General features: G+C 46.5%; 1 protein-coding gene across 1 annotated transcript in view; it reads right to left on the minus strand.

The window, feature by feature from the left end:
• The window catches only part of tenm4 (teneurin transmembrane protein 4), a 164,929-nt gene that overhangs the window by 67,034 nt on the left and 70,181 nt on the right, over positions 1-27,714 (minus strand). The window contains exons 8-14 of the mRNA XM_019887308.1: positions 22,225-22,389; positions 19,615-19,829; positions 17,212-17,422; positions 12,348-12,449; positions 10,939-11,133; positions 8,840-9,040; positions 4,305-4,490 (exon numbers count right to left, since the gene is read on the minus strand). Of these exons, the coding sequence (XP_019742867.1) occupies positions 4,305-4,490; positions 8,840-9,040; positions 10,939-11,133; positions 12,348-12,449; positions 17,212-17,422; positions 19,615-19,829; positions 22,225-22,389 (1,275 nt within the window). The remainder of the gene's footprint in view (positions 1-4,304; positions 4,491-8,839; positions 9,041-10,938; positions 11,134-12,347; positions 12,450-17,211; positions 17,423-19,614; positions 19,830-22,224; positions 22,390-27,714) is intronic.

A 27,714-nucleotide genomic window follows, 5' to 3' on the forward strand; every position in this document is an offset into this window, starting at 1 on the left:
CTCATAATTTTCCCGAATGGCCGATTTTTTTCCGGGCCGTTCCTCGGCATCCTGGATTTTCAACGTGCGACATAAGTAACATAAAGCTAAACATATTAATGAGTCAAGCCTAGAGAAATGCGGTAGGGCGGTCGCCAAAAATAAAAATAAATACAAATTCTTTTTATTATTATTATTATTTTTTTTTCTGCCAAAAACAAAAATAAATAAAAATTATTTTTATTATTATTATTATTATTATTTTTCAAAAGCACCATTCCTAATTATGAAAAATGTCAATGATCGAAAGCATCTTCCCAGGTCAAGTTAGCCCCATTCAATCACAGCTTTGCAATTCTTGCATCCAATGAACTTTTTTTTGAACAGTTTCTGCTTGAATTTCCTTCCAGGATGTCAGAATACGCTCCCGGAGCTGCTGTTTGGATGTGAGACCGCCTCCCAACATCATAAATCTTTCGCAACTGCCTCATACCTTCATAGAAATTTTGCCGAACTCATTCAATGCCAAGGACGTTTTTTTTTCTCCAGTCTCCAGGCGGAGGAATTTTTCACGGCATAAGATCGTCATACATCAGAATGACTTTGTTTGGCAAAGTTCTGTTCATAGTTTTGTACGCTAAACTTAGGCTAACAATCGAAGGCCGAGCGACTACATTCATTGCTAGCAAGTAACAAGCTAGCAAGGCTAGCTGCTTGATCCCAGATGTCGATTTAAAAATGAAAACTGTTGCACAACTCGACTCAGCGGGTGTGAAGGTGCTAAGTGGAGACGATGGCGTGACAACGGTGCAAAAAGGTGATGAATGGCGTTGTTTGGTGTACAGAGTTTGTCGGCGCGGACGCGACAAAGTTGATGGCAGTCACACAAACGACGATGGACCAAGGGCGGCGTGGAAAAGAAAAAAGGAGGAATGCCGTACCTTTCACTACCCTATCCAGATAGTGAGCTTGGGAGATAAAAGACAAGGACAATATCGTAAGGGAAGGCAGAGACAGCAAGGCAGAGTGTTAGTGCACCGCAAAAACAAAAAGAAAGCAGGCATCACAAGCAAAGACGACAAGCACGAGCCAACACAAGGATGAAAAGGAGCCACGCGGACTCCCGTAGGACGGCGCGCGTCTCGCGGGAGCCTTTTCAAAGAGCGATTGATGCACGAGGAGTTCACGGTCTTTTTGACGGCGGGACGTTTTCATCTTCAAACGCACCCCGGCAGACGCCGAGGTCCAAACGAGTCGCCTTGATTGTGACAATCGATTTTAAATGCTGATCTTTGGCTTCTTAATGGACGCCGCGCAGGGATATTCGACTCGAGACCTCAAAACGGTCCATCAATAATTAAAAATTCAACAGACTGGGCTGACAAACGACAATAACTGAGGAAAAGCTTTCACCTTGAAGGCTGAGATAAGCGTCTCCTTTGACGCAATGTGACCGGCTGCATGTTTAACCACAAAAAACGTCCCCGGGTCACTGTGGCCCACGAGATATTTGACCACAAAAACGTCCCCGGGTCACTGCGGCCCCTGAGATATTCTACCATAACAATGTTAATGGGTCATTATGACCCACCGCATGTTTAACCATAAAAACGTGCCTGCGTAACCACAGCCCGCTGTAGATTATACCCTGAAAATGTAGATGGGTCAATGTGACCCGGTCCAAGTAAGGTGCTGCATGTTTAACTGTAAACATTTCCATGGGTCAATGTGACCCACTGCATGCTGAACCATAAATACGTTCACGGCTCAATGTAAGGGGCTGCACGTTTAACCGTGAACATTTCCACGGGTCAATGTGACCCGATGCAGGTTTCCACAGTAAATGTCCCCTGATCGGAGTGACTGCATGTTGAACAATAAAAATGTCCCTGGGTCAGTTTGACCCCGTTGCATGTTTACCTATGTCTAAAAATGTGCATGGGTCAATGTGACCCGCTGCATGTCTTTTGGCATCTTCACTTTTGAGTCACAAACTGGCATTTTTGGTGAATCTTAAGCCAAGTTCTCCTGCCAAGTCTTGGAGGATGCAAGAACGAAAGTTTTTCTTTCCGGTGAAAGAAGAGTGTTGACTCTTGGTTTTGGTGTTTATATCGACGTTGAACGCAATATTGAGGATGCAAAAACGAAAGTTTGTTGACTCTTGGTTTAGGCGGTTTTGGTGTTTATATCGACGTTGAACGCAATATTCTGTGGTTCTTGAAAGATCAGTCTTCATGCTCTAACATGGTTGGCAACAGAGAAATCTGCTTTGAAAACAGCTGGAGGTGATTGAGTGAATCATCGCAAAAAGTCGGTAAGACGGAGGAACCGCATGCTTCGTTGCAACGCCTTAGCTCCGCCCACAGTTGTCACGGTTAAGTAGGCCGTATTTTTAACCTCCCCCCCAAAATAGTGATTTCAACGAGTGTTTGACAAGTGGGTGTCAATTGTGCTGGTATTCTATTGAGTATTGGCACCACATATATTTTTTTTTAAACACGTCATGAATTTTCTTTCTGTTCCCTTTTTAGCTCTTTGTATCACTGCCCAATCAATTTATTTACGATACCGTCTTGGGTTAAACGTTAAAATGGGTTCGTTTGTCCAGTATGGTAACAGGAGGCTTCTTAAGTCGTCCCCGAGTTTCATTTCGCCCTAAACTCAAGTGCACTCTTCTTCCCAAGGGTTGTTGTTGTTGGAGAGCAAACAAAGAAATTAGAAAACCTCCAACAAGTCTCAGGAATCGACTCCTGCAATCGAAAGGTTACCCGTTCCCCCTCGGCGGGGGCTCCCCCAGAGGGAACGCAAAGGCGCTTGGCTTCTCGTTAAGACCGGAAACAGAAACACAACTTCTGAATGCTCCTGAAGAGTTGGCGCGCACGCCACTGAAGGTCTTCAACGAAACATTTGAAATAAGGGCACAAATCACACGGAGAGGAAGAACCAGGATTTAGACCAAGTCCCTACAAGTCGTTATTCACTATTTAAAAAGACATAACATCATAGTCCATCGAAATTTTTTTTTTGTGGAGCCCCAAGCTCCGACTCGGGCACACCAATATGAGATCCGCAGATTTTGACAGCGTGACCTCCAGATGACCCTGCGCTCTTGACGTTGAGCGGCTCTGACAGCCCTGACATTAAATAGCGGGGCGCTAACTAAATAGAAAGGCACCTGTTCTGCCGCGCTCCAGTCACACTTCAAAACCTGTCAATCCTCACAATATCCGTCTTCGTCATCATCCTCATCATAACCCAAATCCATAAATTAAAAAAAAAAAAAACATCCTTTGCTGTCGGGTGCAACCACAGGGCAAAAAGGCAAATAGGTCAGGTGGATGCCAGGAAAAAAAGTCTAATTTTGACATTAAGATATAATTGGCTAAAAAAAATAAATAAAATGTACTTCAGATAATTGATGAGAAGATGACATCGCCCTGGTTGCCGTCGTGCTCATGTTTGGAAGTGCTGCAAATAGGTCAGGTGGATGGCAGGAAAAAAGTCAAATTTTGACATTAAGATATAATTGGAGAAAAAAAAATTAATAAAATGTACTTCAGATAATTGATGAGAAGACGACAGCGCCCTGGTTGCCGTCGTGCTCATGTTTGGAAGTGCTGACAAAGCAGCCGACCAGACGCTTTGGCCGCTGGTTGAGACGGGAAGTAGACCGCACCCCGACATGGCGTATCTTTCATGGTTATGCTTCATTTTCAGAAGGAGGAGGCGGAGACGAGCAGCAGAAAAGGGAACAGGTGCAACTTTTACAAATGGAGAGTTTCAAAATATCAAGTGCCACAGCCTGGTGGAGACTCCAGTTTGGTCATTGCTAACTGCGTATCCTCAGAAATCACAATGAGCTGACAAGGTGCCGTGCAGTGAAAAAGGGGGCAGACCACCAGAAGCAACTGTAATCTCGTTCCAAGGCAAAACATTTAAAAAAAGAAGAAAAAAAAGGAGTTTGTAAGAAAAGCTGTTGCTGTTCGGCCAAAACCTTGAACAAGCAGCGCATAGGAGAGCAAACACGCACAGAGCCGGGCGGTCGGAAATGAGGAGCAAAGGGGAAGAGGATGAGTCAACTCAAAGGACACCTTAGCACATTCCCACATTAAAATGGATGAAGGCAAGCCTCGGATCCTTGAGTAAACCCGTTCATGCTTTACTGAGTTGCACAAATTCAATTAAGCATGCTTCCTCCCCACCCACCCGCCGTCTCATCTCCGAGCGGAACCCCGCCGCCCCCACGCCCTCCCATCGCGCCCGCCGCCTCACAGGCAAAAGCTTTTTTTGTGAAGACGCCGCACAAAAGCGTCGGCCCGTCCTACCGATGGTGCAGTGTTCGCCGTTCCAGCCGGGGCTGCACTCGCACTTGCCGTCCTTGCAGGTGCCGTGTTCGTTGCAGCGCGGGTGACACGCCCTTTGGTCGCATCCGGCCCCCATCCAGCCGTCGTCGCAGCGACAGGTGCCCGACGCGCAAACCCCGTGGCCGCCACAGTCGGCTGCGCAAATCTCTGTGGGAGACAAAGATGGACGGGAGGGGCGGGGGAGGGCGGCACAGACGCAGACGCCGTCGGCCTTGCGGCAGCAGACCGACTCTCCGTCTTTTTGCGATAATTCACTTCTCTCTACTCACTGCTGAAGCCTTTTATAAGATTCATATTGAATCTGTGAGGGGGAAAAAAATATGCCATCGCTTGGTTATTAAAAGTTAAGAAAGATATCAAATTTGGGTGCGGTTACAAGCAGAAGTGGGCATAGTCACCAAAAATGTGCCACAAGAGTATTGTGAGTTGAGGATAATCTGTAAAAAGTTGTCCTTCATAGATTGACTTCAATTAATTTTCGGTTTGCACTCTTCAAATGGCACAAGTTTGAAGCGGAGTTCTTGTAGGCTGAAATGTGGACATTTTTCGGCAAACGCAGACGGCGCTAGACACGGTGTCGCGTGTCTTGTTCCTCATGGTGCGGTCATGTGACTGTCTGGCGCCGTTTGATTGGATAAATGCAGTCAAATGTTGTTAAGGTTATTTTGGAACAGTGAATCAGTCAAGTGACGCGGTCTTGTTCCTCATGGTGCGGTCATGTGACTGCCTGGCGCCGTTTGATTGGATAAATGCAGTCAAACGTTGTTGAGGTTATTTTGGAACAGTGAATCAGTCAAGTGACGCCTCAAAACAAATACAAAATACAAAAGTAAAAGTAAAGACACTGAGATCAATAGCGGAATTTAACTTCATGTGATCCGGCTTTTTTTCACAAGAAAAAAAAATCTAGGTAAAAAATTTTGTTGCATGAAACTACTTGGATAAGCGACACGTTCTCTTCTAGCTAGCCATTGACATGGCTAGCATGTTAGCGCATTTCAAGTGGCATTACGCCAAACAAGAATATTTGTACAGCACGGGGAAAAATAAGTGGCTCAATGCGCCTTCCAGGGGGCATATCATTAGCCTCAGGCTAACGCGACAACAAACGGTTGCATTTGTCTGCCGTGTCCGTTTCTTAAAAAGAAGACGAAATAATGTTGTTGCTCTTTCCTAAAGAGCAAGATTTGAACTGAGATATTTTATATTACGCTATACATTATTTTATTCATCTAAGAATCTTCCGGGAAAATGTGCTGCCAGCAGTTTGTTGTGCCTTCATTTTACATTTGAAATCTATTTCCGATCATATAAAAGAAAAGCAGTTTTATGTTTTGCAATTTGTTTTCTGATTCGGTTGCTCTCTTTCACACTGTCTAGCAAAAACGGGAAAAGCCAACTCGTGTCAAAAGGTGAAAGCAATTTGTAACATGCTAATTCCGCATTGCGTACAGTGCACGTGTACGCTTGTTTAAAAAAAAAGTCTCACAGCGATGGTGTCTGATAACAAGATGCGGCATTTGGCACCCAATCAAGACGACATATACGCATAATGATACATACGCGAGAGGTGCCAACGGGGGGGGAAGTGAACATCTTGCGCTAGCTCGTTAGCACATACGGCGAGACGAGCACCCGAGAGAAACCTCGGCATCGACTTGGGTTGTCACGCCGCACACACCGAGAAGACGACGTTCATTTGGCGGTGTGGATAAAAGAAGATACCGTACGAAAGCGGCACAGCGTGAGCTCGGACAAGGCCATCCATCCGGCCATTTTCCACGGTGTTGTGACGCGTCATCTGGAATGAAACCTCACAAGTGGAACTAAAAAAAAAAATCAAATCTTGGTTTCGCACCTTCACCTATATCGGCAAAGACACTGAACTCCTTTTCAGCAGAGATGTTAAGTATTTTCTTTCTGAGAATTTCGGCAGACCTTTCATGATCAATAAAATGTCATGTTCTCGCACAATATCAGCACCTATATTTACCAGAAACAAAAAGTAGACCGCTTTTTTAGTAATCGGCAATTTATGGTTTAGTTTCACATAGAAATGCTGATTTTTGAGCCAAAAGCGGAGAAAAAGAGCATTTTGTGAAAGGAAATGTCATCAGAACAGCAACTTTGCAGCAAATATATATATATATATATATATATATACCGATTTTGAAAATTTAGTGAGGCGATGTGAGCAAAATATCCATTTCGAGCCGCAAAAAAAACTATTCTGAACTTATCCAAGATACTTTTTCCAATCGCTACCAAATTCGAACCGGAAAAAAATACGAAAACAGACGGTTGACAATAACGCCGCAAAAATTGGACTTTCGGCTCATCGCGTCATCATTGACGACGTCCTTCAAAAACGAAACTCTGAGAACACTCCACACACTCTCGTTGCCACCCCTTCACAGCGAGCGCCATACACACACACACACGAGAGATGGCATTCTTCGATCGGCTCACATTATTTCGTGGCCGTCCAACGTAAACAAGCCCGAGCTTAAGACTGCTCCAAAGCCTCCCGACAACACGATCTAATCCTTGGAAGCACGAATGCGGGAGAGCGCCGATGGTGGAATTTAGTGGAGAGGCTTGCTCACAGACTGTTGGTCGTCCTGTTGGCCGGCGAGCTTGGTGTTGTGTTACAGGAACACTTGACAATAAGCAGGATGAAGCAGGAGAAAGTGCAAACTCATCATCATTTATCGAGCTCACTACCTATTCCACTCGCCTCCAAATAAAATAACCCCCCCCCCACCGCCACCCCAACCGCCTCTCCGGATGACCTCCTTGGAATAGCCAAGGAGTCTTCCATCCGAGGATAGAGATTGTCATCTCAGCGAAAAAACAAATTGCTGTCTGAGTGGAAGCAATCGAAGGCCGATGTCGTGATTATCAGCGCATCAGAGCCGGACTCTAATCCACTCGGGGAGGGGTGGAGGGGGGGGGAATCGTCATCAAGTCTCTTGTTTGCGCCGATTCGCGGGGAAAATTACTTTACTGTCAAATGAAAAGCTTTGATTTTTTTTTTTTTTGACGACACATTTGAAAACCAGACAGCTTCGCCAAAGCCGCCCACCGCAGAGGCATATAAAAAAAATAAAACTCAAAAACCTCGGAGGTACTTTTTCATCTGACAAGAAGCCCCCATGAAGTTAAAAATAAATAAATAAATAGGCCTAGCGTGAGCAAAAATTCCTCTGACGTGGGACTCCTCGCAAGCTGCCTTTCTTCTGGGCAAACTAGCAATTACTCTCAAAATGTATCCAATCGAGACGTCTTCTGGCAGAACACAAGAGTGTTAATATGAGCTGCCAGAGATGTCAGGATTGTTGTCGGGTGAGGTATTAAAAAACGTCTGTCACAAAAACGGCGGCTGTGTTATTATGAAATCGTATTCCTTCCCGGGATGCAAATTTCACGGATGATGGCCGCGCACGGCACTCGCTTTTCAGCGTGGCTTCGGCCATTCATCAGCGCGTTATTTCCGCTTGGCCGTCAAGGAATTATTTTCCGCCGCCAATTAAGGCGGAACATCTTGAGCTCCGACCGTTGCTGCTTTATGAGCCTGACAAAGCCTTTGGCTAATTGCACACGTTGAGTTCTTGAGGCTCATCGATGCCGTTGGTATGTTGCGAAGTTTTGAAACGATGTCAACGTCCCTGCCGTTACAAAGCCATGCATCCATAGTGTTGGACGAAGCGATTCATCCGCTCGAGGGCGAACGCTCAGTCGACTTTTTCTCTCGTCGTCACTGTGCTGTTTGATGATATCGTGTGTGAACACACTAAACACGGACCAGAACCAGAGGAAGCGAAGGAGAGAGCGACGAATATTCTACCCTGCCCTCGCCCATTATTTTTTTATTTTTTTATTTTTTGGGCGTTCAAGGTTTGACACCAACCCACAGATGGAATTAAAATGACAGCGATAATCTGTCATACGGTAATCCCTCGCTATAACATGTTTCATCTTTCACGACATTGCCGTTTCACGGATTTTTTTTCGTGCAATTTTTTTGTTTTGTTTTTTGACAATGTATTGTGTTTCTGCATCCTGATTGGCTAAGGGACTGTAAGGTCAACAGTCTCCGCGCCACATCACATTTTTTCCTTGACGAAACCCACAACGTCGACGAAATGTGTATATATATAGTTAGTTTTTTTTATGCTTGGGCCAGAACAAAGGTTTACCATTTGGTTTCATTCAATATAGTCTTGCTATTTAAAAAAATAAAGATGACTACTTCACAAATTTCACTTATCACGGATTCTGTTTGGAACGCAACACCCCCGACAAACGAGGGGTGACTGTCGTGACATAGAAATGTCCATTCATTTGCACTGCCACTTTTTAAGTAAATTACAAAAAAATAGTCAAACTTTTGTGTTTCAATATTTTGGGAGGGGGGGTGTTCTAATAACGGTCTGTGTCAAAATGCTTCAAAGACAACCGACGTGTTTTTTTTTTTTTTTTTTTGTCACACTCACCCGTGGAGCAGTCATGGCCCGTCCAGTTGGCGTCGCAGCTGCAGGTGCCCGCGTCGGCCAGGAAGGCACCGTGGCCGGAGCACTGGTCCATGCACGAGGCCCTGGGGCTCTCGCACCCCTGCCCGCCCCAGCCCACGAAGCAGTGGCACTCGCCCTGGACGCACACACCTCGGCCGGAACATGTCGGGTCCAGGCAGTCCACTGATGAGAGAAACCTTTCTTCAGTTCAGCTGTCAGTCACGGTAGCAAATGTGCCGACCGTGACCAGAATGCGGCAAATCGGAATCCCGGTAACCGAAAGCATGCATCTTCAATAGCCACTAGTGTTTAAATGTCAGCTTTTCGTGATGTGGAAAAATGCTGAACTCTTTTGGGTTGGGAAGTAAAAAACAAACAACTGTGATAATGTAGTTGCACAAGTGTGCACACCCTGTCATGACTGGGGATGTGGCTGTGGCTGAAAAATCACCAATCACATTCAAAGTCGTGTTCAACGGGAGTCAGCACACACCTGCAACTACTTCACGTGGCTCCGATTATCGCCGCAAGTTCAGCTGTTCTAGTCGGCTTTTCCTGACCTTGTTTTGCTTTTTATGAGAATCCTGGAAAAAAAAATCACTCAGGGGGTTTTAAACTTTTTGGATCCACTGTCATTTTCTGAAGACGGGAAGCAGCACAGACACGGCAATGTCTCGCTTCATTGATTGTGGTCGGAAAAGTTCCGGCGGGTGAACGTTGGCTCGACTGCTACGTCTCTGATGTGCAAATTTGTGTGTGTGTGTGTGTGTGTGTGTGTGTGTGTGTGTGTGTGTGTGTGTGTGTGTGTGTGTGGGATGCAGCAATGCAGCAAAGTGGAGGTGAATGGAGAACAAGCATGTTTTAAACCTGAAACTAGAAAACAAATGGTTTTATATTTAAATCCATTCTCGTTATATCTTTTAAAACCATTTGTATGTTTATTTTTTTTCCCTAAATACATTTACAAAGAGTGTTTCAATCAATGTAAATTAGTTTAAAGCATGTGCGCGTTATTAGGCAATACTTTGTCCGCTGAGACAATACCTGAATGCCGCACACAGATGGCAAACGGACAAAAGGGGCGCGCGCGACGTCAGCGGTGCCCCCATTTAGAATGACATAAACTGAACATAAAAGGCCACCATAGTACGACAAACAGCATCTCTCGCTTCTGGCCAGATGGTTTGTGCGCCGGGCGTGAGGTTCAGAGGACTAACTTGACAAGAAACTCTCCTGGCAATTAATCACGGGCGGCTGAAGGTCGCGGCGAAGAAAGGTAAAAATGCGAAAGGCCGCTCTTGCCCCGCGCTCCCCGACGCCGCGAACCGCTGACACGCCAACCCGAAATAGAACGAAGGGGGGCCCCTATGGATGACGCGCACCCCCATTTATCAAACGCCCCGGTGCCATTTTTCATCTTGAAATGAGAGCCTTCAAGAGCTGACAAACACAATGGCCGCCTCACTCTTATCTGCTCGGGACGTATCCGCCGCGGAGCTCCCGCCGGATTCGCATCAGACGCCGTGTCCGACTTGCAACACAATACACAGACTGTTTTGTTATTAATGCGGTGCCTTATAGCCATCACTTAGAGGCTGTCAGTCAAAGTTGCTATGGAGCTCGTCCGACTGCAACTCTCTCCCCATAGCGTGAAGTGAAAACAAGAAAATCATGTTCTAATCCACGGCTACAACTTCTGAAAATAAACCGCCACGCTAGCGTTGTTAGCTGACGCGAGTACTTTACTCCGCAGTCTCCAATTTGCTGAAGTGGCCTATTTTTTATTTATTTTTTTTGCTGCTCTCATGTCTCCGCTCTGATGAAATCTGTCTCTACGGTTAGAAGTAAACACAAGAGACCATCATTGTGCATCACTAGAGATTGCCGAAAAGTGAAAACGCACTTCAATTTAAACTGACCGCACTGCTGTGCTCCCCAGTCTCCATTTTGCTGCACTGTTTTGCTTTCTTGCTGCTGTCCTTATCCTCGTGGGTCTAATCCCATTTTGGCCCCTTCCTCAACTTTGGCAAATACTCCAACTGAATCCAGGTTGGAAAACAGTCGCTTTGAACGTTTCTTACCTTCCTCGCAGTTCTCGCCTTTGTAGCCCGGGTTGCAGATGCACGTGCCCACGATGCAGGTGCCGTGGTGACTGCACGTGACGTCCACGCACTGGTTGGTGGGCACGTCGCACTCGGAGCCCTTCCAGCCGCTGTGACACATGCAGCGACCTTTCAGGTATTGACCGTTGCCGCTGCACAGCACCGGACAGGCGGCTGGGAGAGAAAGCAGACAAACCATTAGGACACGTTAGCGTCAAATCGGGTCCCGGGGATTTTAGCCTCAAGTGAACAGTGATTTTTGGGTCATCTTAAAGGGGACACGTGATGGTCACAAACTCCACGCAGGAAGGCCGAAGCCGGAATCGAACCCTCGCACTTCTTCCCAGCGAGGCGTTCGTGCTAACCGGTCGCCTACCGCGGTGCCCCAAATATCAAAGTCGTTATTTGCAATTAGTATTTGAAGTCTGCGTGAGTGGCATCATTCGGAGCTTTTATTTGCCACATAATAGGCGACGACGAGCACTGGCAGCGGGGGAAGAATCAAACAAGAGCGCTAAGGTGTCATTAAAAGTGGATGAAAATTGTCCAAGTGATACATCTCGAGTCTGAAGCTTCAATCTCACGCCACCAAGGCAAAATTCAAGCGCTTCAAATGGAGTCCCAGTTAAATTTCCAGCCATCGAGTCGATTTCCTCGCAAATTACACGCAAGTCAAAAGTCATTCAGTCGAGCTCAGTCGCAACATATTTGCACATTAGCCACTTGGCACTCGAGATGTGTACTCGGGTCCTGAATACATCAAGGCACGGCCAAACTCCGGCCCTTGAGGGCCGCTTCCCTGCATATTTTTTTTTTCTCCCTGCTGCAACACCTGTGCAAGAAAGAAATGCTCAAGGAATTAAATCTGAAAACCAATTTGATTCCTGAGGCCGGGTTTTGAAAAAAAAACATGGTGAATTGGCAGGTCGCTGTTGTGCTGCACGTAAAGTTGTCGAGAATAGTGAAGTCAGCTCCAAATACAAATGGCTTTAAAAAAAAAACCACTATCCTTTTAAAGTCTGTTGAGCAATTTTTAAAATCTATTTCACGACACAATCTTCAAGTCATTTCAAAGAACTACTTTAGTTTTTTTTTTCCTTTGGTTTTAAATGTCTTTAAATCTTTTGTTTGTAAATGTGCAAATGCTGTCGTGTCCGTTATTTTTGTCATTTCCAAAAGCTGCTTTGATTCTCTTTGCCTTCAGCTGTTCCGTCCGTGTTGTGCTCTTGGATGTGTGAAGCACATTGAGTTGTCTGGTGTATAAAATGCGCCACGTCAATAATGCCTTTCCTTGCCACCTGAATTCTTCTCCCCACCCGACCGGGAATTCAAACCCCTTTCGCAAGGATGAGAAAAATGGGGCGCAGCAACGGGTTCGCCGAACTTACCTCGGCCACAGTCGGGGCCTTTGAATCCCAGGAAGCAGTGGCACGTTCCGGCCACGCAGTCGCCGTTCCCGAAGCAGCTGCTGGGGCACTCGTCGACGGAATCTGAAGCGAGGCAAAGAGAAAGCGACAATCCGGGAGGTATTTTCAATGCTAATGACAGCGCAACATTCCTCCCCCCTCGTTCTCTCAGACTTGATTATGATCTGCGCCGCTAATGACAGTGACGGGCCCGACTTCCGGCTGAATGAACAGTTTGACTGGGCCTTTTTCTCCTGCAATTTGCTTGCCGCGTACTCAACGGGTTGCAGAGTTAATTAAGTCTTCCCCAAAAATGTGAAGGCAACCCATTTCAGTGGAACGCTTTGCAACGCTCATGAACAAACGGAAGTCATGTCGCTAACCACGTCATTGGGTTTTATTTTGCGGTGAGTGGAAAGCGACATCAGCGAGAGACGTTTGGGGTAGAGTGGTGACCTTGAGAGGAAGAACCGCCATCTTCTAACCGAATTACAAATTGATTAAATTACCTCAACGGTGGTGTATTTTTAGTTACTCATAAAAAACGATTGTGAATCAGTAAATGTATGATAAAATCATGATCCCATGTTTTAAATTACACCACAAAAAAAAAAAGTTCCTCAATTTTTTAATCAGAGATGCAAGTCAACTTTTCAAGATGATTTTCCCGCGCCGATTCAGAATCTGTCCAAATTCTTTTCTTGAGCACATCAAGTTTTCGGAATATCGTATTTTCCACACGTATTGGTATTTTAAATGTTCTGAAAAGCGCTTTGTTACAGCTGCAGTAGGTGTTAAAATATGCAAACGGGTATTTGGACAAATGCCTGAGGTAGTTTTTTTTTTTTTTTTTGAAATGACATCAATCAAACTGCCATTGCGATGATGCACTTCCTCCGTTGTGTCATCTAAGTACATCAACTTAATTGTCAAAGTAATGAAGACGCCTAAACAACCGGGCGCCAGTCGTCTGGATTAATGACGCTGGAAAACAAACAAACAAACAAACAAAAAAATTCCTCCCATCTTTCTCCCCGCATGCAAATTTTTGGAAACAATAGAACCTCTTGCGCTCTCACAAAAGCGCCCCGAAATACGAGCTCCGTATCGCGCTTTCCTTTCCTCGAGAGAGTCAATCATCGGCGAGGATGCCGGGCGAGCAGAGACAAAGAAAGGGGGGGAGGGGGGGCGAGACTTGCTGAGAGCCGCCGCGGGCTCGTCTCGGGCTGACTTATTGATCAGGGGAGCAAGGGAGGGCTTTCCTGCGGCGCGCCATCATTGTGGAGGAGTCCGAAAAGAACATCTGTGCGGTGAGAGGCTTGGCTTTCTTCAGCCGAGAGCGAGTGTGTGTCTGCGTGTCCGTGCGCATGTGTAATTGGTGCCGGATGAAATGAGGTGTGGGATGTGAGGCACGCACGCCGTACCAAATGTCTCCCAAGAGTGCAATTATGCAGCCGAGCTTCTTGGCTTGAACACAAAACAACAAAAACATACACAATATGGATAAAAGTATCGGGACACGCCCTTTTTATCGCTCGCTCAGTCGGGGGTTGAGTCGACAGTTCTGTACGGTTACTCATCCACAGAAAAAAATGCACCGATACTACACAGTGATACCACTTCGCGGGAGGGGAGTTGCTGGAGCCTATCCCCAGCCGACTTCGGGCAGAAGACACCCTGAACTGGTCGCCAGTCGGTCGCAGGGGACGTATCGAGACAAACAACCAGTCACACCCGCATCCACGGCGTCAATTGGACAGTTTGGGCTTAGGCGAGCTTTGACTTGTGGCGTATGACAAAAGCTTCAGCCTGACCATCTCGAATCAAATCGTGACCGACCCCCTCAATCAAACTGTTACATTTGAAAATTGCTACACGTGTAAATCGCAAAAATTCTCAAATAAACGAAGATGCACCCCCAATAAATGCGTTCCACGAAAAGGACGAGCTCCTATGGATAAATTGTTTCTCTTCAATAAAGTGTGACAGTTCTTTGGGCAAATCTCAGCTATTGATATGTTTTATCATCATTCTAAAATGCGGTTGTCTCGTTTAATTGACCGACCGTGAACCTCAGGCGCCTCGGCGTTGAATACGCATCGGCGCGCGGCACGTTATTCCCGCCTCGTGTTCTCCTCGCCAAAGCGGCCGTGAATATCCCTTCGCCGCACGCTCGACGTCGGCCCGATGCATAAATCACCGATTCAAGCAGGGGCCTTCATTGAAATTCATTACCCGGCGTATCGGGAGGAGCGAACTATTATGCGAGTCCCCGCAGTCCGGCGGCGCCGCCGCGTGCGAGTTTAATCAGCGCCTTTTCCTTTCCCCGCGCGTTCACATCGGAATGAGGGCCAGTCAGGGAAGGGGGGCGGGGGGGGACCCCCACCAACATCCAGCGCCCCTCCCCTTCCTCCGGCCCCAAACCTGCACTGGGAAACGCGTCAGGCACCAGGCAGCCAGGACAAATGGCTTCACGCTCCAGAGGGCTGTGATTCAAAACGGTCACCGGGACACGTTTTCGCACGGCCACAAAGCCGCAAGGGCAACCGACATGAAGGACAGGGACACCCACCCCATTTAGAGACTCACCCTCCGGCGCATACTGTACTTTTTACATTCACAAAATCTTGCAGCACATCACCCCCCCCACCCCCACCCCCCAAAAATGATAAGCTTATCTCAATGGACTCACTCGGTGTGAAATCGGGGCTTATACAATGGAACTATTGAAGCTATTATTTGGTTGTATGAATGGCAACAGGTTAATTGTGGCCAAAAGAACTTCATTGCTCCGCCTGATATTTTTCTTTATTCGTGACAAATATTCTATCTTTGTTCATCTATCTCGGCCAGTGACGTATAGTGACAGGCGAAACAATTGACTGCTCTTCCACAAGACACCACACGTCATCGGGCAGTAGATGCCCAGGGCCGCCGCCCTCTGCACTGACGCTTTAGTGCTTTTGCGACACAGGTTGCTATCTTGCGATAGGTTAGCTTAGAGTGTTAGCCTTTTAACTTTTCTACTTAGAAAGAGTACCTGAATCCAGGTAAAACCTTACAACTGGCTCTCGGATTTTCGTAACTCACCTTGCTATGCTAGCAGAACAACTGCAACGTCACTATTCCTTTTTTTTTTTTTCCATTTTTATTGTTTTCAGGAAGACATTGCCGAATGATATTTCAAATGAGCAAACAAGTATGATGTACTGCCAAGGGCTTACAGTATTGCTATCCACGACCTCAATCAGCCAGAGGCTGAGCTGCACTGTGTTTGCTCGTGGAGTAGATGTGCGGCCAAAGCACACGCTGGGTGATACTGTACGTCTGTACTGAAAAAAAAGGAAAAAAAAAAATCTGAATAGGTGACGCCTGTAAAACTCACAAATGTGGACAACACGGAACCTCAAAACACTACTTTCTTTGATCTCCCGCATTCCTCTACCTGAGCGGCCCCCGTTTGAAGGTCAACTCGAAGAATCTGCGGCTCAGCCAGTTGGTGGGATTCAATTTCTGCTGAGGGGCACTTAACCGGTGACCCATTTTCCAAAAGAGGCCCTCCTGTGGGCACAAGAGCTCCGATGCAAACCAACCAACACAGGCGCAACTTTGAGTAATCTCGCTCAACCCACTAACAGCTCCCTCCCCTCGACCCCCTCCGGCCCCCCTCCCTGCCCGTCCGCTTCCCGATTCGTCCCGCTGTCGGGCCTTTTTCAGCTCAAGCTTTCCCTACTCGGTGACGGCGGGGAACCTTCATGCACTCCCTGTCGAGGAGAAATAACCAAAGTAAACACGCCGCTCTGACGTGCCCCGTGTGTCATATCGTAGCATAAATATTGAATTGCAGCTGCTGTTGGCACAGCAGGTGTTCCTGGCGCGGCCCCTGTCGCACCGACCCAGGAGTTTTTAATTAAAGAGCAAGTGAAGAGAGCTCTCAGCTGCCATGGTGGGTGCAATCTGACACCACCCCCAGCCCCCACCTCACCTCCACACCTTGCTTGATAATACTAGCGCTAACCGCTAACAAAGTGCTATCAGAGAAGCAGAAATTAGAGTAAATAAATTGGGATAGGAAATATAAAACATCGACACGGTGGCAGGAGTGTAAACTCGAATCTCAGTTGGCTGGAGCCCCTGACTAGCTCATCACACACTTTTTTTAACAGTAGGTGTTTACCAACTGTAATCTGTGCATCCAATCGAACTCAAGAGTTCTGCTTTGCGTTTGGCTTTGACATGAGAGTGTCTCGTAGCGTGTGGTCCGTCCATCATTTGAAAATGGCGTCCTCTCGAGCTGCCGAGTCATGGGCGGACCAATTTGCGGTATTCTCGAAATAAATCAAGTTGAATTGGGATCTCCCAATTCAGGATGGCCTGCTATTTGAAATTCAGCTTAAAAAAGGATGAACTCGGTTGTGAAATGTGAGTGAGCTCGAACTCCAGAGACGCAAATCCGCGAATATGAATTAATTTAAGCAAAATGATCTGCCAATAGAACAGGAAACTTGGACTTGGCAAGATATTTTCGAACGTTAAAACATAGCTCGCCTGAAAAACCCCCACCGCTGTTTTATAGAGTATTTACACAAGCGGCACCTATGGAATGATCACATTTCTTATTTTAAACCCAAATTACTCACCAGTCAACCCGACATCGAATCTCCTTTGGAGATTTTTAAGAAAATAAATGTTCAAAGCAATCAGAATGGTCATCCACAAAAAATGCTCACTAAGAAGAAATACCGGTTGAAATATGACCTGTGCATTTTGTTTTGATGACGGTGACCTCGAGAATTTCTCATTCGACACAATGACTCGAATTTCTCGGCCGTCCGAGGGAGCTCACCTACGGCAGTGGTGAGAAAGGAGACGGTTTCTATGTCTTTGCCGTCGTTGTAGACGGCCAGGTGCCAGATGCCGGACTCCATGTACTGGATGAAACCCGTGTCATGCGTTGCGACGGCCGCAAGGCTCCGCTGCAAGCCGGCGGGCCCCTCCAGGCCGGGGGGGCCGCGGACCAGGAGTCGCCGGCCGTCCAGCAGCTCCACAAAGTCAAACTGCGGATGAGACGGGGAGATTGTCAGTGAGCGGAGGCGGGATTGATGGATGAGGCGCAGACGGGCCATTAAGAGTGACATGTGAGATGCGAGCGCTCTCGGGCCGCGTTATGGCCGGGCATCATTTGGTCCGCATGAATAAGTTATCCTTCCACGGCGACAGCGGGAGGAGCATTAGGCTGGCCGCAGCGTGGCTCGATGGGCTGCTGTCATTTCACACTGTGCGTGCAACTTTTCATGGAAGTCGGCCTCTACAGTTGCGATTCTTGCTATATACTTTCAGCTACTGTATTAGTGTAGCTAGCAAGTGAACGGGCTAGCTTTAGCTTATTTACAACTGACCACAAATCATGATAAAACCGTCAAGTGTCATCTGTGTGAACCTAGGCCAGTAAGAGAACTACTTTACTTTGGCCCTTGGTCCTGGAATGACCTTCAGGGTCGACTCAAAATGGCCGCCTCGGGGGGATAGACAGATGGGTGGAGGGATGGATGGATTGAAGGCATTTACTGACTTGATGCACGGAGAAGTAGATAGACAAGCACTAGCATTTATCTAACCTTAGCTTGCTTTCTTGCTGGCTAGCCACGTATCATACAGGAAATGCTACTAAACGCCATTTGCTCAGCGCTAACCGAACTTCTCTGCCAGGTCTCTCTAGTAAAAGAGCTCTCCGATCTCAACACCACCTGTTAAAATAAAGCTTAAATAAAAAATAATCATACAAATTGTAAACAACACACGCACTCTCGGGAGAACGCAAACGGACAGATGCTAGCTGCGCTGAGAACGAGAAAGATTGTCCAGCCTGTTCCGCAATGCGAGCTTACGCAACTGCCTCGATAACAAGCTGATGTCATTAACTTGGCTTTGACGCTGTCACTTTTTTGTCGAGGGGGGCCGAGGGGGACCGGCTGATATTGTTTGCTTTAATGGAAATCGGGGGGAAGAAATTAAGTGAGTTTGCCAAATAACATCTACGAGCAGTCACTTCATCATATCAGCAGAGACTCCATGAATAACAATGAGGCCACATTTCACTTTCATCTCCGCTCTGATCAGCTACAGGTAAGAAACGACCGCTTTCGAGACAACACCAGGCTGAAAAAGCTAAATGACACCGGATGGTAATTTCTGCTGAAATTGGGCTCGGGGAAAAACCAAAACGGCAGTTGTGCCAAGTGAATAAAATCTAAAGTGAGAGCTCGGCGAGCCAGATAGGATTCATAACGAGACCTATCTCCGGGAAATTAGAGCAAAAGAAAAATCCTTCCGCTCCCCCGTACCCCGCGAGGCTCCGGCTCCTTTACGTGATTCATTGGCGATACCCAACTGCGCAGAAATCTATTGTAAATCCTCAATGACATAACAAAAGGAGGTGATTCATAATACAGTAGAAAGGGTTATGAATTGATTCCGCGCTGGATCTAACAATATAGCAATTTATAATCTGCCGCAGAGCGGAAATGTGGAAAATTGCTCATCCTGTGTCGACATGAATGCAAATACTGTAAGAGAGCGCGCTAGTCTTTTTAGCAGAATAAACCAAGTACAGAGGAGAGTGATTTAGGACAGAATTCTGTTCTTACAAAGAGTTGGGAATAAGTCAAATGGTTTATAAACCGCAAGTACGATGCTAAATGCTAAATGCTAAGAGTAAACCTTCAAATGGGTTTGGTTACGCAATAGAAGATGCGGTGTTATATGTATTACAGTCTAGAAAATAATAACATCATTAGTATCAGCTCGCAGAAGCTGACAAAGCAGAACGTGGGTGGATGGAAAAAAGTGAACTCTTTTTTTTTTTAAACAATAATATGTTCGATGCTGCTTATTTCATATTTCACAAACGCAACATTGATCAGAATACGAGTGGTCTTGCATCGAACACAACATATGATTCTAAAGATTTTTTTTTTTTTGGCTTCCGCTTTAATGTCAAAATGTCAAGTTGACAGAAAATTATTTGAACACCAATTTTTGGTGCAAATCTTTTCCAATAAATTCCTTGTAGAAATTAGATCATTCAAAAGAAGCTTTCTTTCAGGCAATGCAAAAAGAAACATCTTTTTTTTGTTGTGCATTCATTTTTTGGGTAAATTCCCGCAATTATTATTGAACAAAATCTGACCAAAGTATTGCAAAATTGAGAAACTAGCGGAAATGAGCTGGTTTGAAAATGAACTCCAACCTGCGTGTGAGACGGTGGCAGGCCCCTCCTTCCGTAGATCCCCACTAAGGCGTCCTTGCTGAGCGACACGTTGAACTTCATGTACATGGGGTGGTCCACGAAGATCTGGGACCGCCAGAAGACGCCGGGCAGGATCTGCTGCGCGACCTTGCGGCCCACGTCGATCTCGCCCATGTCGATGTAGCTGTCGTCGGGAAACAAGCTGTCCAATTTGCCTGAGAAGCGCACGTGCACACAAACACGCGCATGGAGAATCGGTCAGACGTCACACCATTAATTTGGCCTGTGGAATCCTGAGGGGGTGGCAAAGAATGTAACAAACGACCCCGGGTGACCGTCCCTGTCCTAACTCCAAGGAAGCATGCATAAATACATTCAAAGAGGAACACTTTGGTCGCATTTGGATGTGTGCTGGACCGACATTAATAAAATACGATGGTAGCATTTAATTAGTTCGCACTTGACGCTTTCTCTTTAAGAATATCAGTCAAACGTGTTTTCCACCACGTGTTGCTTTGTAATGCAAGCCTTAACACATTTTCGGAGACTTGCCACCCAACTAATGGCATGTCTGGGAAAACTGAATTAAAAAGGTCGAACATATGGTGGCACAAATGGCACGAACGAGAGGGGGGGGGAATTAAAAAACATGAGTTGTACAGTTGTAATTGAACCTATCGTAATAAAGTGAGAGATGTAATTTTATTTGAGAAGGAGCTGCAAGAGAGCTCCGTATGCTGCTTATTGCACCTGGTGCTGGACTCGGTGGAAATGACAACATCTGTTAGCCCCGCGTTGACGAGCTGCGACGAACGCGCTAACGACAACGAGCATCGGGACACGGCGGCGGGCTTGGCTTAAGGTTGCAGATGGCGCTCGGAAAGACGTGTCATACAGTAAACAGCAAATAGAAACCCGCCAAGATTAAATATTATCGCCGCACCACTTGCACTGCAGACGATAATGACAAGTACGTTCCCGCAAATATTGGAGCCGAAAGCCTAGCTTCGAATCAGTCTTCATAGCATAAGCAGCCAGCTAGCTAGCTTTGGCTGGTTGCTGTAGCTAAAATCGCTCCGAAGTCAGTTGCCGTTACCTCTATGGTGGCGAATTAGCAACACTTCCTATTGACACTTTTATCGTTCTCACGAAGGGGAAAGACAGAGAAGCCATGCTAATTGCTAAGCTAACCTAAAATTGACATGTAATCGGATTTAGGTGCTTGGGTGATCGGGTAACTTTACAGAGCGTTAAAGCGGAGCGTACCCAACTTTGGACAGCAAAATAGCAGGCAAATAAGTACGTGTCCAGACTCTTGAGAGAAAATGATTCAAATCATAAATGGAAACTGGGAATGAATTACGGCGCGCTACGCTGTACGTCGTCCCGGAGGAGTGGCCTAAAAGTACAAGATATTCATTGAGTGTAAAACTTTAAGATTATCGGTAATATTTGTTTTCACAGCAAAGTTTGGGGATTTTGACTTTTGCGGTAGGCACAATAAAATGCTCTTTGTGTTGCTCTACTTTGCCTTCATCTATTTTCAATCTTCTGTTGTTGAAAAGTATTTATTTGTTCACCTTTAAATGTTGCTTTGTGAAGCACATTGAGTTACCTTGTGTATGAAATGCGCTATATCGATCAAGCCGCCTTGCCTTTCGATGTTACGAAACATATAATATGCTGTCAAAATGCGACAAACACGGCTGGCAATACTTGACTCAGAAAACGGTTTGGCAGTCAACGAGTTAAGTCCCACACGGCTGTACAGTCTGACCGTACAACGGCCGGCAGGCTGTTCCGTCACGCGTGGTGCCGTTATAGGCCGGCTTACATGTCAGTCATGACCGACCCAATTAGCTGAGTTGGCCCAAGTCCATGTTAATGTCGCGCTTGTGCTGCGGTGGCAAAACGAGACAGAGACAGCTCGTCATTGTTACAAGTGACAGCAGCCCAGAATGAGACTTATTCCCCAAAAAGAAAAAAAATATTGATTTCCCATCCCCGGTGGCTGAGCTTTGGACCTTTTCTGCAGTCGCCGCCTCAGTGGCTAAACACACTTTTCTGCCACGTGTTAAATGAAAAAAGACAAGTGCGGGATTCATCTATATGGTAATGACTCCTTTCTCGAGCTTTTGTGGCCTGCCGGTGGCAAATGGCACGGCTACATTTTGGCCCATTTGCCCCGGAATGGAAGCGGGCAAACTTTCCTGGATGGAGCCGAGCGGTCGGTACCGTGGGGCGAGCGCACGCTGTCTTTGGCTGCCAGGCACGGTGGTCCGGGCGGGGACATGAAAGGATCACATCTGTTATGAAGTGTGAACGAGTGGCTAATCCCCCCCCACCCCACCCTGAAAGTTGTAGCCCCGGGACAACGGCTCCCTGAAGCTGTGCCATTTTCTCTCTCCAGGAACAAATCAGGCTTTCCCACTGACAAGCACTTTCACAGGATTACAATGCAGATCTCGCCGCGCGCCACCGAGGCCCGAGAAGGCGGCGTGCGAAAACAACCGCCGACTGGCCGCAAATGTCACCAGCAAAACTTGTGGTTTCTTCGACAAAACTTTCCGGCTGAGCCGCTGCGATAAAGCGCTTGAAAGGAGCACTCACTGTCGTCTTTGCCCCGGCGATCGGGCACCTCCAAGCCCGTGTTGCCGAGCGGCCTCAAGCTCAGGTCCGTCGGGAAAGGTGGCCCACTCGTATTGTCGTCCGTCACGTGGTACATTTGTCTCTGCGTGGGCTTCAGGTGCCAGTTTAGTCCAAAAAGGTGCATGGCTGGACGGGGAGACACAAGAAGTGCATTTTGGTGATTGAAACTCCGCCCCCAAAAGCATCCAGGCTTTAACGATCAAGTCCACCGATAGTTTCGGAACGCTTGTCCTGACACACAGTGGTGAGTAGCTCAAATAAAGGCAAACAAACCCTCAACGAATATGAAAGGCAGCTTATCTACTTCAATTAGAGTTGTTCAACTTCAACACTTTCATTTGCGGTCTTTCAAGTGTTCACTCAGACAACTTCAAAAAATAAAGGGTGAGTGCGAACATAAAGTCAGATTGCAACAACAATGTAAACAAATCTGTGACTTTATCACTTCAACTTTTCACGTCTCGCGAAACAATATCTAAAGAGACAGCACTTCTGAAGCCAATTTTTTAAATCTCCTTTTTAATAGTGTCAACATGCTATTAGCAGAAATGCCACCTGGCTACATATAATGTATTTGCTAATTCCATGCTAACAACCATTTCCGATGACTTTCAGTCCCGTTACTCAAAATGACGAGTTTCTGCGCGACAAAACAATCCTGGAAAATGAATAATTCAATAAATAAATAAAGTGCGATGGACTGATGCACATTTTGGACAGGTCAATATGTGAATATGTATTTTGAAAGAGTCACACCATGCAAACGGAATTGATTGGTTAGACCGAGCCATATATCATTTGTGACATTTTCATTTGAGGGTGAGATTTTTGGAATGTAAAACATAACAAACGGTGGGAAACACTGGAGTAGTTGTTCGACTGGTTGGCTCGAATTGATTAGCGATCAGTGTAGCATGTCACCTGGAACAAAAAAAAACAAAACAGACCTCAAAACGGAATAACCAAAAACTGATGGTTGGGATTGCTGCAGACTGGTCATGGGTACAAAAAGTGGATTAAGACCTCAACGTTTGCAAAAGCGACTCGACCGGCGACGTGAAAACAGGACGTCGAAGCAAAGACGATCCGGTTTAATGGTTAACGGCAAATTCCGCCGAGCTTTGCCATCCGAGTGCCGTTGTTGACCCCGAGCGACAACATCTGCCGTGGACCACCCCAGCTGCCTTGCGATCGCTCCAAGGTGATTACCCCACAACCTCAATAGCAACACTGAAGCCCAAAAGTTTAAAAAAAAAAAAACAAGCTCGGATAAAGCACACTGATAGCCTGACAAAAGAAATACCCTATAGTGGTGGTGCGGGGGGGTTGAAGGGTGGGGGTGGGGCGCGGGGTGACACATCACCATTACGAGAATGGACAAGATGAGCTTAGCCAGGCAAAAAAGAAAAACCTCGGAATTCAACAGTCAGCAGAAAAAATGGCCCAGAAACTCAACGGGCCCATTTTATTGTTTTGTTGTTTCTCTTCAGCTCTTTGAGTAAATAACCACACAATTCTTTCGTCTACTCTGAAAGCGGCACTCTGAACAGGCCGATGCTGAGGGAAAAAACAAAAAAGCTTCGCTTTATTCAAGAGAGCTGATCATTGACAATGCGGACGAAAATGTTCATCATCCGATATTCCGGTGTACTTCTCGCGTTAAAATGTGACATGCTTGTGATTGATGTGCATAAATGGTGCTAAATACTAATAATAAATGGCAAATGCATATGCAAAGCGTGAAGTGTTTCTTGTCATCCTCGCACAACAAAGCAGAATTTCTTTTGATGGTACGTGACAGACGATGACAGAATCAGCGAAAACGGAAGCGAGCTCAAATTGGGAACGAAGGAGACAAATGACTTGAGTCTCGCTGCTATGTTGCTCATTGTGCCGATTAGGAGGCCTGAGCTTGTTTTCATGACACAAAGCAAAAAAAAAATTACAAACAACAAATGGGCTGAAGAAAATCGATTTCCCGCCGTTGAATATTGGTTCAAGTGGCAGAATTTTGCGATTGCGAGACCTCTTGAAGGCTTGTTAAAGAATCCCTTCCACACTGCAAACGCGTCTATCGACAAGAATTCAAACAGCAGTCCTCACCCGGAGAACAAACCGGCACAAGATGAGCATTGATACACATTCGGTGTCGCATACAAGAGGACGGGAATGTTTTTTTTTTTTTTTCTGGCTCTAATTGAGGCAGAGGCGGCCAAGCATTCTGATCACTGGCGCACACCGCACACAGGCTCCAGTGTATTTTTGTTCAAAATGTTTTTTTTCTCTTAGACACTTGCCGACATCTTGCCTTGAGCAAAACTATTTTTTTTTTTTTTACACACAAGACATCTCCGAAAAGCCAAAAATATACACGGGGATTTTCATTCAAGCTTGAGTTTGAAAGTGCACGACACAAGCCGAGCTCGGCTCCAAAAGAAACAAGATTTACTTGCTTGAAACATTCGCGAAACCGCACGACGCTTTGACAGTGGGACAGAAAATCCGTCGACGATTTTCGGAGTGACTTCCAGCTGTTTCTGCCACACTCCTGTGTTCTACCTAAAATGGATGGATGGAAGTTTTACAACCCAACTGAAGCGAATTGTACCGAAGGGGAAATGCAACGGAAAAAAGGCATGTGCATACGTTCATTCATTCATTCATTCATTTCCGGTCCGCTTTATCCTCACAAGGGTCGCTTGCGGGGGTCCTGGAGCCTATCCCAGCCGTCTTCGGGCAGCCTGAAGCGGTTGCCAACCAATCGCAGGGCACACAGAGACTAACAACCATTCACGCTCACACTCAAACCAAGGGACAATTCGGAGTGTCCAATCAGCCTGCCATGCATGTTTTTGGAATGTGGGAGGAAACCCGAGTACCCGGAGAAAACCCACGCAGGCCCGGGGAGAACATGCAAACTCCACACAGGGAGGCCGGAGCTGGGATTGAACCCGGTACCTCTACACTGTGAGGTTGACGCGCTAACCACTGGACCACCGAGCCGCCCCGTGTGCATACGGTGTACTGTATATAATGATGTGTTCACGTACACCACGGTAAACACCCCGTAAAGTCTCGCCTGTGTTTTTCTTCTCAAAGTTTTTCCACAACACTACACGGGGCATTGATCTGTGTCTGCAGTGACAACCGGTGAACAAAGTGAACACTGCTTTTTGTTTGTCATTGCCAGAGCCGCCGAGAGTCTCTCCGTTTTGATTTGTGGTTTTACGGCCAGTTTGCGGAGAGAGAGAGAGAGAGAGAGAGAGAGAGAGAGAGAGAGAGAGAGGGACAAAGTGAGCGCGAGAAAACACACTTTCACAAAGTCACCGGGCAGGAAGTGTCGTTCCAAGTGTCCTAGTAATGTGTCTTTGCCGGGATGCATTCTTCATCCCGTCCATCCCCGAGGCCTCCAATGGCAAACGAGCGCTCCCATCTTTAAAGATTTACGTCGGGGTATTGGATGCGAGCCAAGACGGGTGTCCTATTTTGTTGTTTTGGGGGTGTGGGGGGGTGTACAAACTTTGCAATGACATACGGAAGGGTTTTATAGGACTAACTAGACACTTCTAATGAGATATCCAGCGACGGAGACAAGCTGCGCTCTCGACAAGGCGATGACCTGTCAAGAGTTTCCCAGCACATGTTGTGACCTCCTTTCACTTCCGTCTTGGCAGGAAAGTCGGGTCACACCGGGTGCCAATTAGGGGACATGGAAGCAAAAGACTCCGAGGTCAGTCGACGCTGCTCGCCGCCAGCCGAGCTCCAGACGGCTTCCTCTGATGCGACGACGGCCGCGTTTCTGCTCAGATCGCCACTTTTCATCATCAAAGAAGAATCGGAACCGATATGAACTCATTCACTCCCGTGGACATTTATACTCGCCAACTGCCATCGACGTATAATCAAACCGATTCCACTTTGGAAGATATCGAGACGCGTACCAAATCACCTTTTATCGGAGCGATACATCTTAGAAGATAACGGCACATTTATGTTACTGTTGATGAACTTCATGCAAACGAATGTACATTTTCCAAACCACATCCCGATTTAGACGTTTGGGATCCTGAATTCCAGGCACATTGAACATTCGTCATTGTCAAGTCTTTTAAGTTTTGAATGAAGGCGCCGCGACCGTAGAGCGGTCACGGTGCGCTTTATCGAGTTACGCTCGCAAAGTGGCGAGCAAACAAAAGCAACTCTGGTGTCCCAACATGCATCACGAGGCCTAATTGGCCTAATCAGACATCTAGCCTCCAGTTCTCCCAATTACAAGCTTGCGCAATTAATTGCACCGCAAATCAAAAGCGGTTTCTCATCAGTCTTTTCATCAAACACGACCGCCGATTGGGGGTGGACCTGGGGCTTCTCGGATTTTGATGCACCTGGAGATTTTTTCTTTTTAAATTTTTTTTAAACACCGTGTGATGAAACGGGGCTTTGGGCCGGGACCCCCAAAATCCACTTTGATTCTCCTTAAATCCTGCGGCTTTATCTTTAATCACCGCCGTCTCCAGAACGCAGCTAATAATCTTTTGACAAAATAATGAATTTTTAAATAAAATGGATTACTATTAATGCAGATTTTAGTGCGCCTGATCCCCCTAGGGGGGGGGAGAAAGGATGAGCCAGAAATGGATCGCTTTCGCCGATTGTTAGAGCAAAATATCTATTCGAAATGTCCTCAATGAAAATATAATTTGTCTCTTCAGAAATCATTTGCGAGCCCATTTGGCCAATTGCGGCGTACACACCCGCGGTCTCAGGTACACGCTCAGCGGCTAACGGGACGATGACGAACGCAACAACAGTTTTCAGGGTTGAAACTGATTTTGGGCATGACACAATCGCTGAACGGGTCGCTCGCTCAAATCATCAACGAACTCGAATCAGCTCAGCCTTTTGAATGGAATCAAATCGTCATGGTCATCACGGCCTTGGTTGACATCACAAGGAGGATTATGACCTCGCCAGATTCAGGCCGACGAGAATATATTCGATAAAACTCAATGTTTTGCTGGGGTACAATCGCATCTGGATGCACTCCAAAGCTAGCGATTAAAAGACCAGCCGTCGCTCCTCAACGGCTCTTTTTATACGTTTCGGCGTGCCCAACAGTACCGTTGACACATCGTCATTGAACATCATCTGCAACTAGATGACCAACGCAGTCATCTCGTCTTTTTATTCCGCCTTTTGGCATCGTTGTAACCTTCCGCCTTTCATCATCCTGTAGATCGCACCACACAGACACACACTAACAGTTCTAAACATAGTCTAGGTCAGGGGTGCCCATGACTAGATCAGGGATGGCACTTGCATAGAATGGCAATCTAGACAGCCCAGAGAAGCATTTTAAAACGGTATGCGTGAGCTACGATCGTTAACAGGCTGCAAAAGTGCGTCGCACGCATCCGCGTCAGGTCTCCCACTAAGGTAGGCAGTGATATC

This window comes from Hippocampus comes, unplaced genomic scaffold (genome assembly GCF_001891065.2).
Source record: "Hippocampus comes isolate QL1 unplaced genomic scaffold, H_comes_QL1_v1.1 scaffold194, whole genome shotgun sequence".
Lineage (NCBI taxonomy): Eukaryota > Metazoa > Chordata > Actinopteri > Syngnathiformes > Syngnathidae > Hippocampus > Hippocampus comes.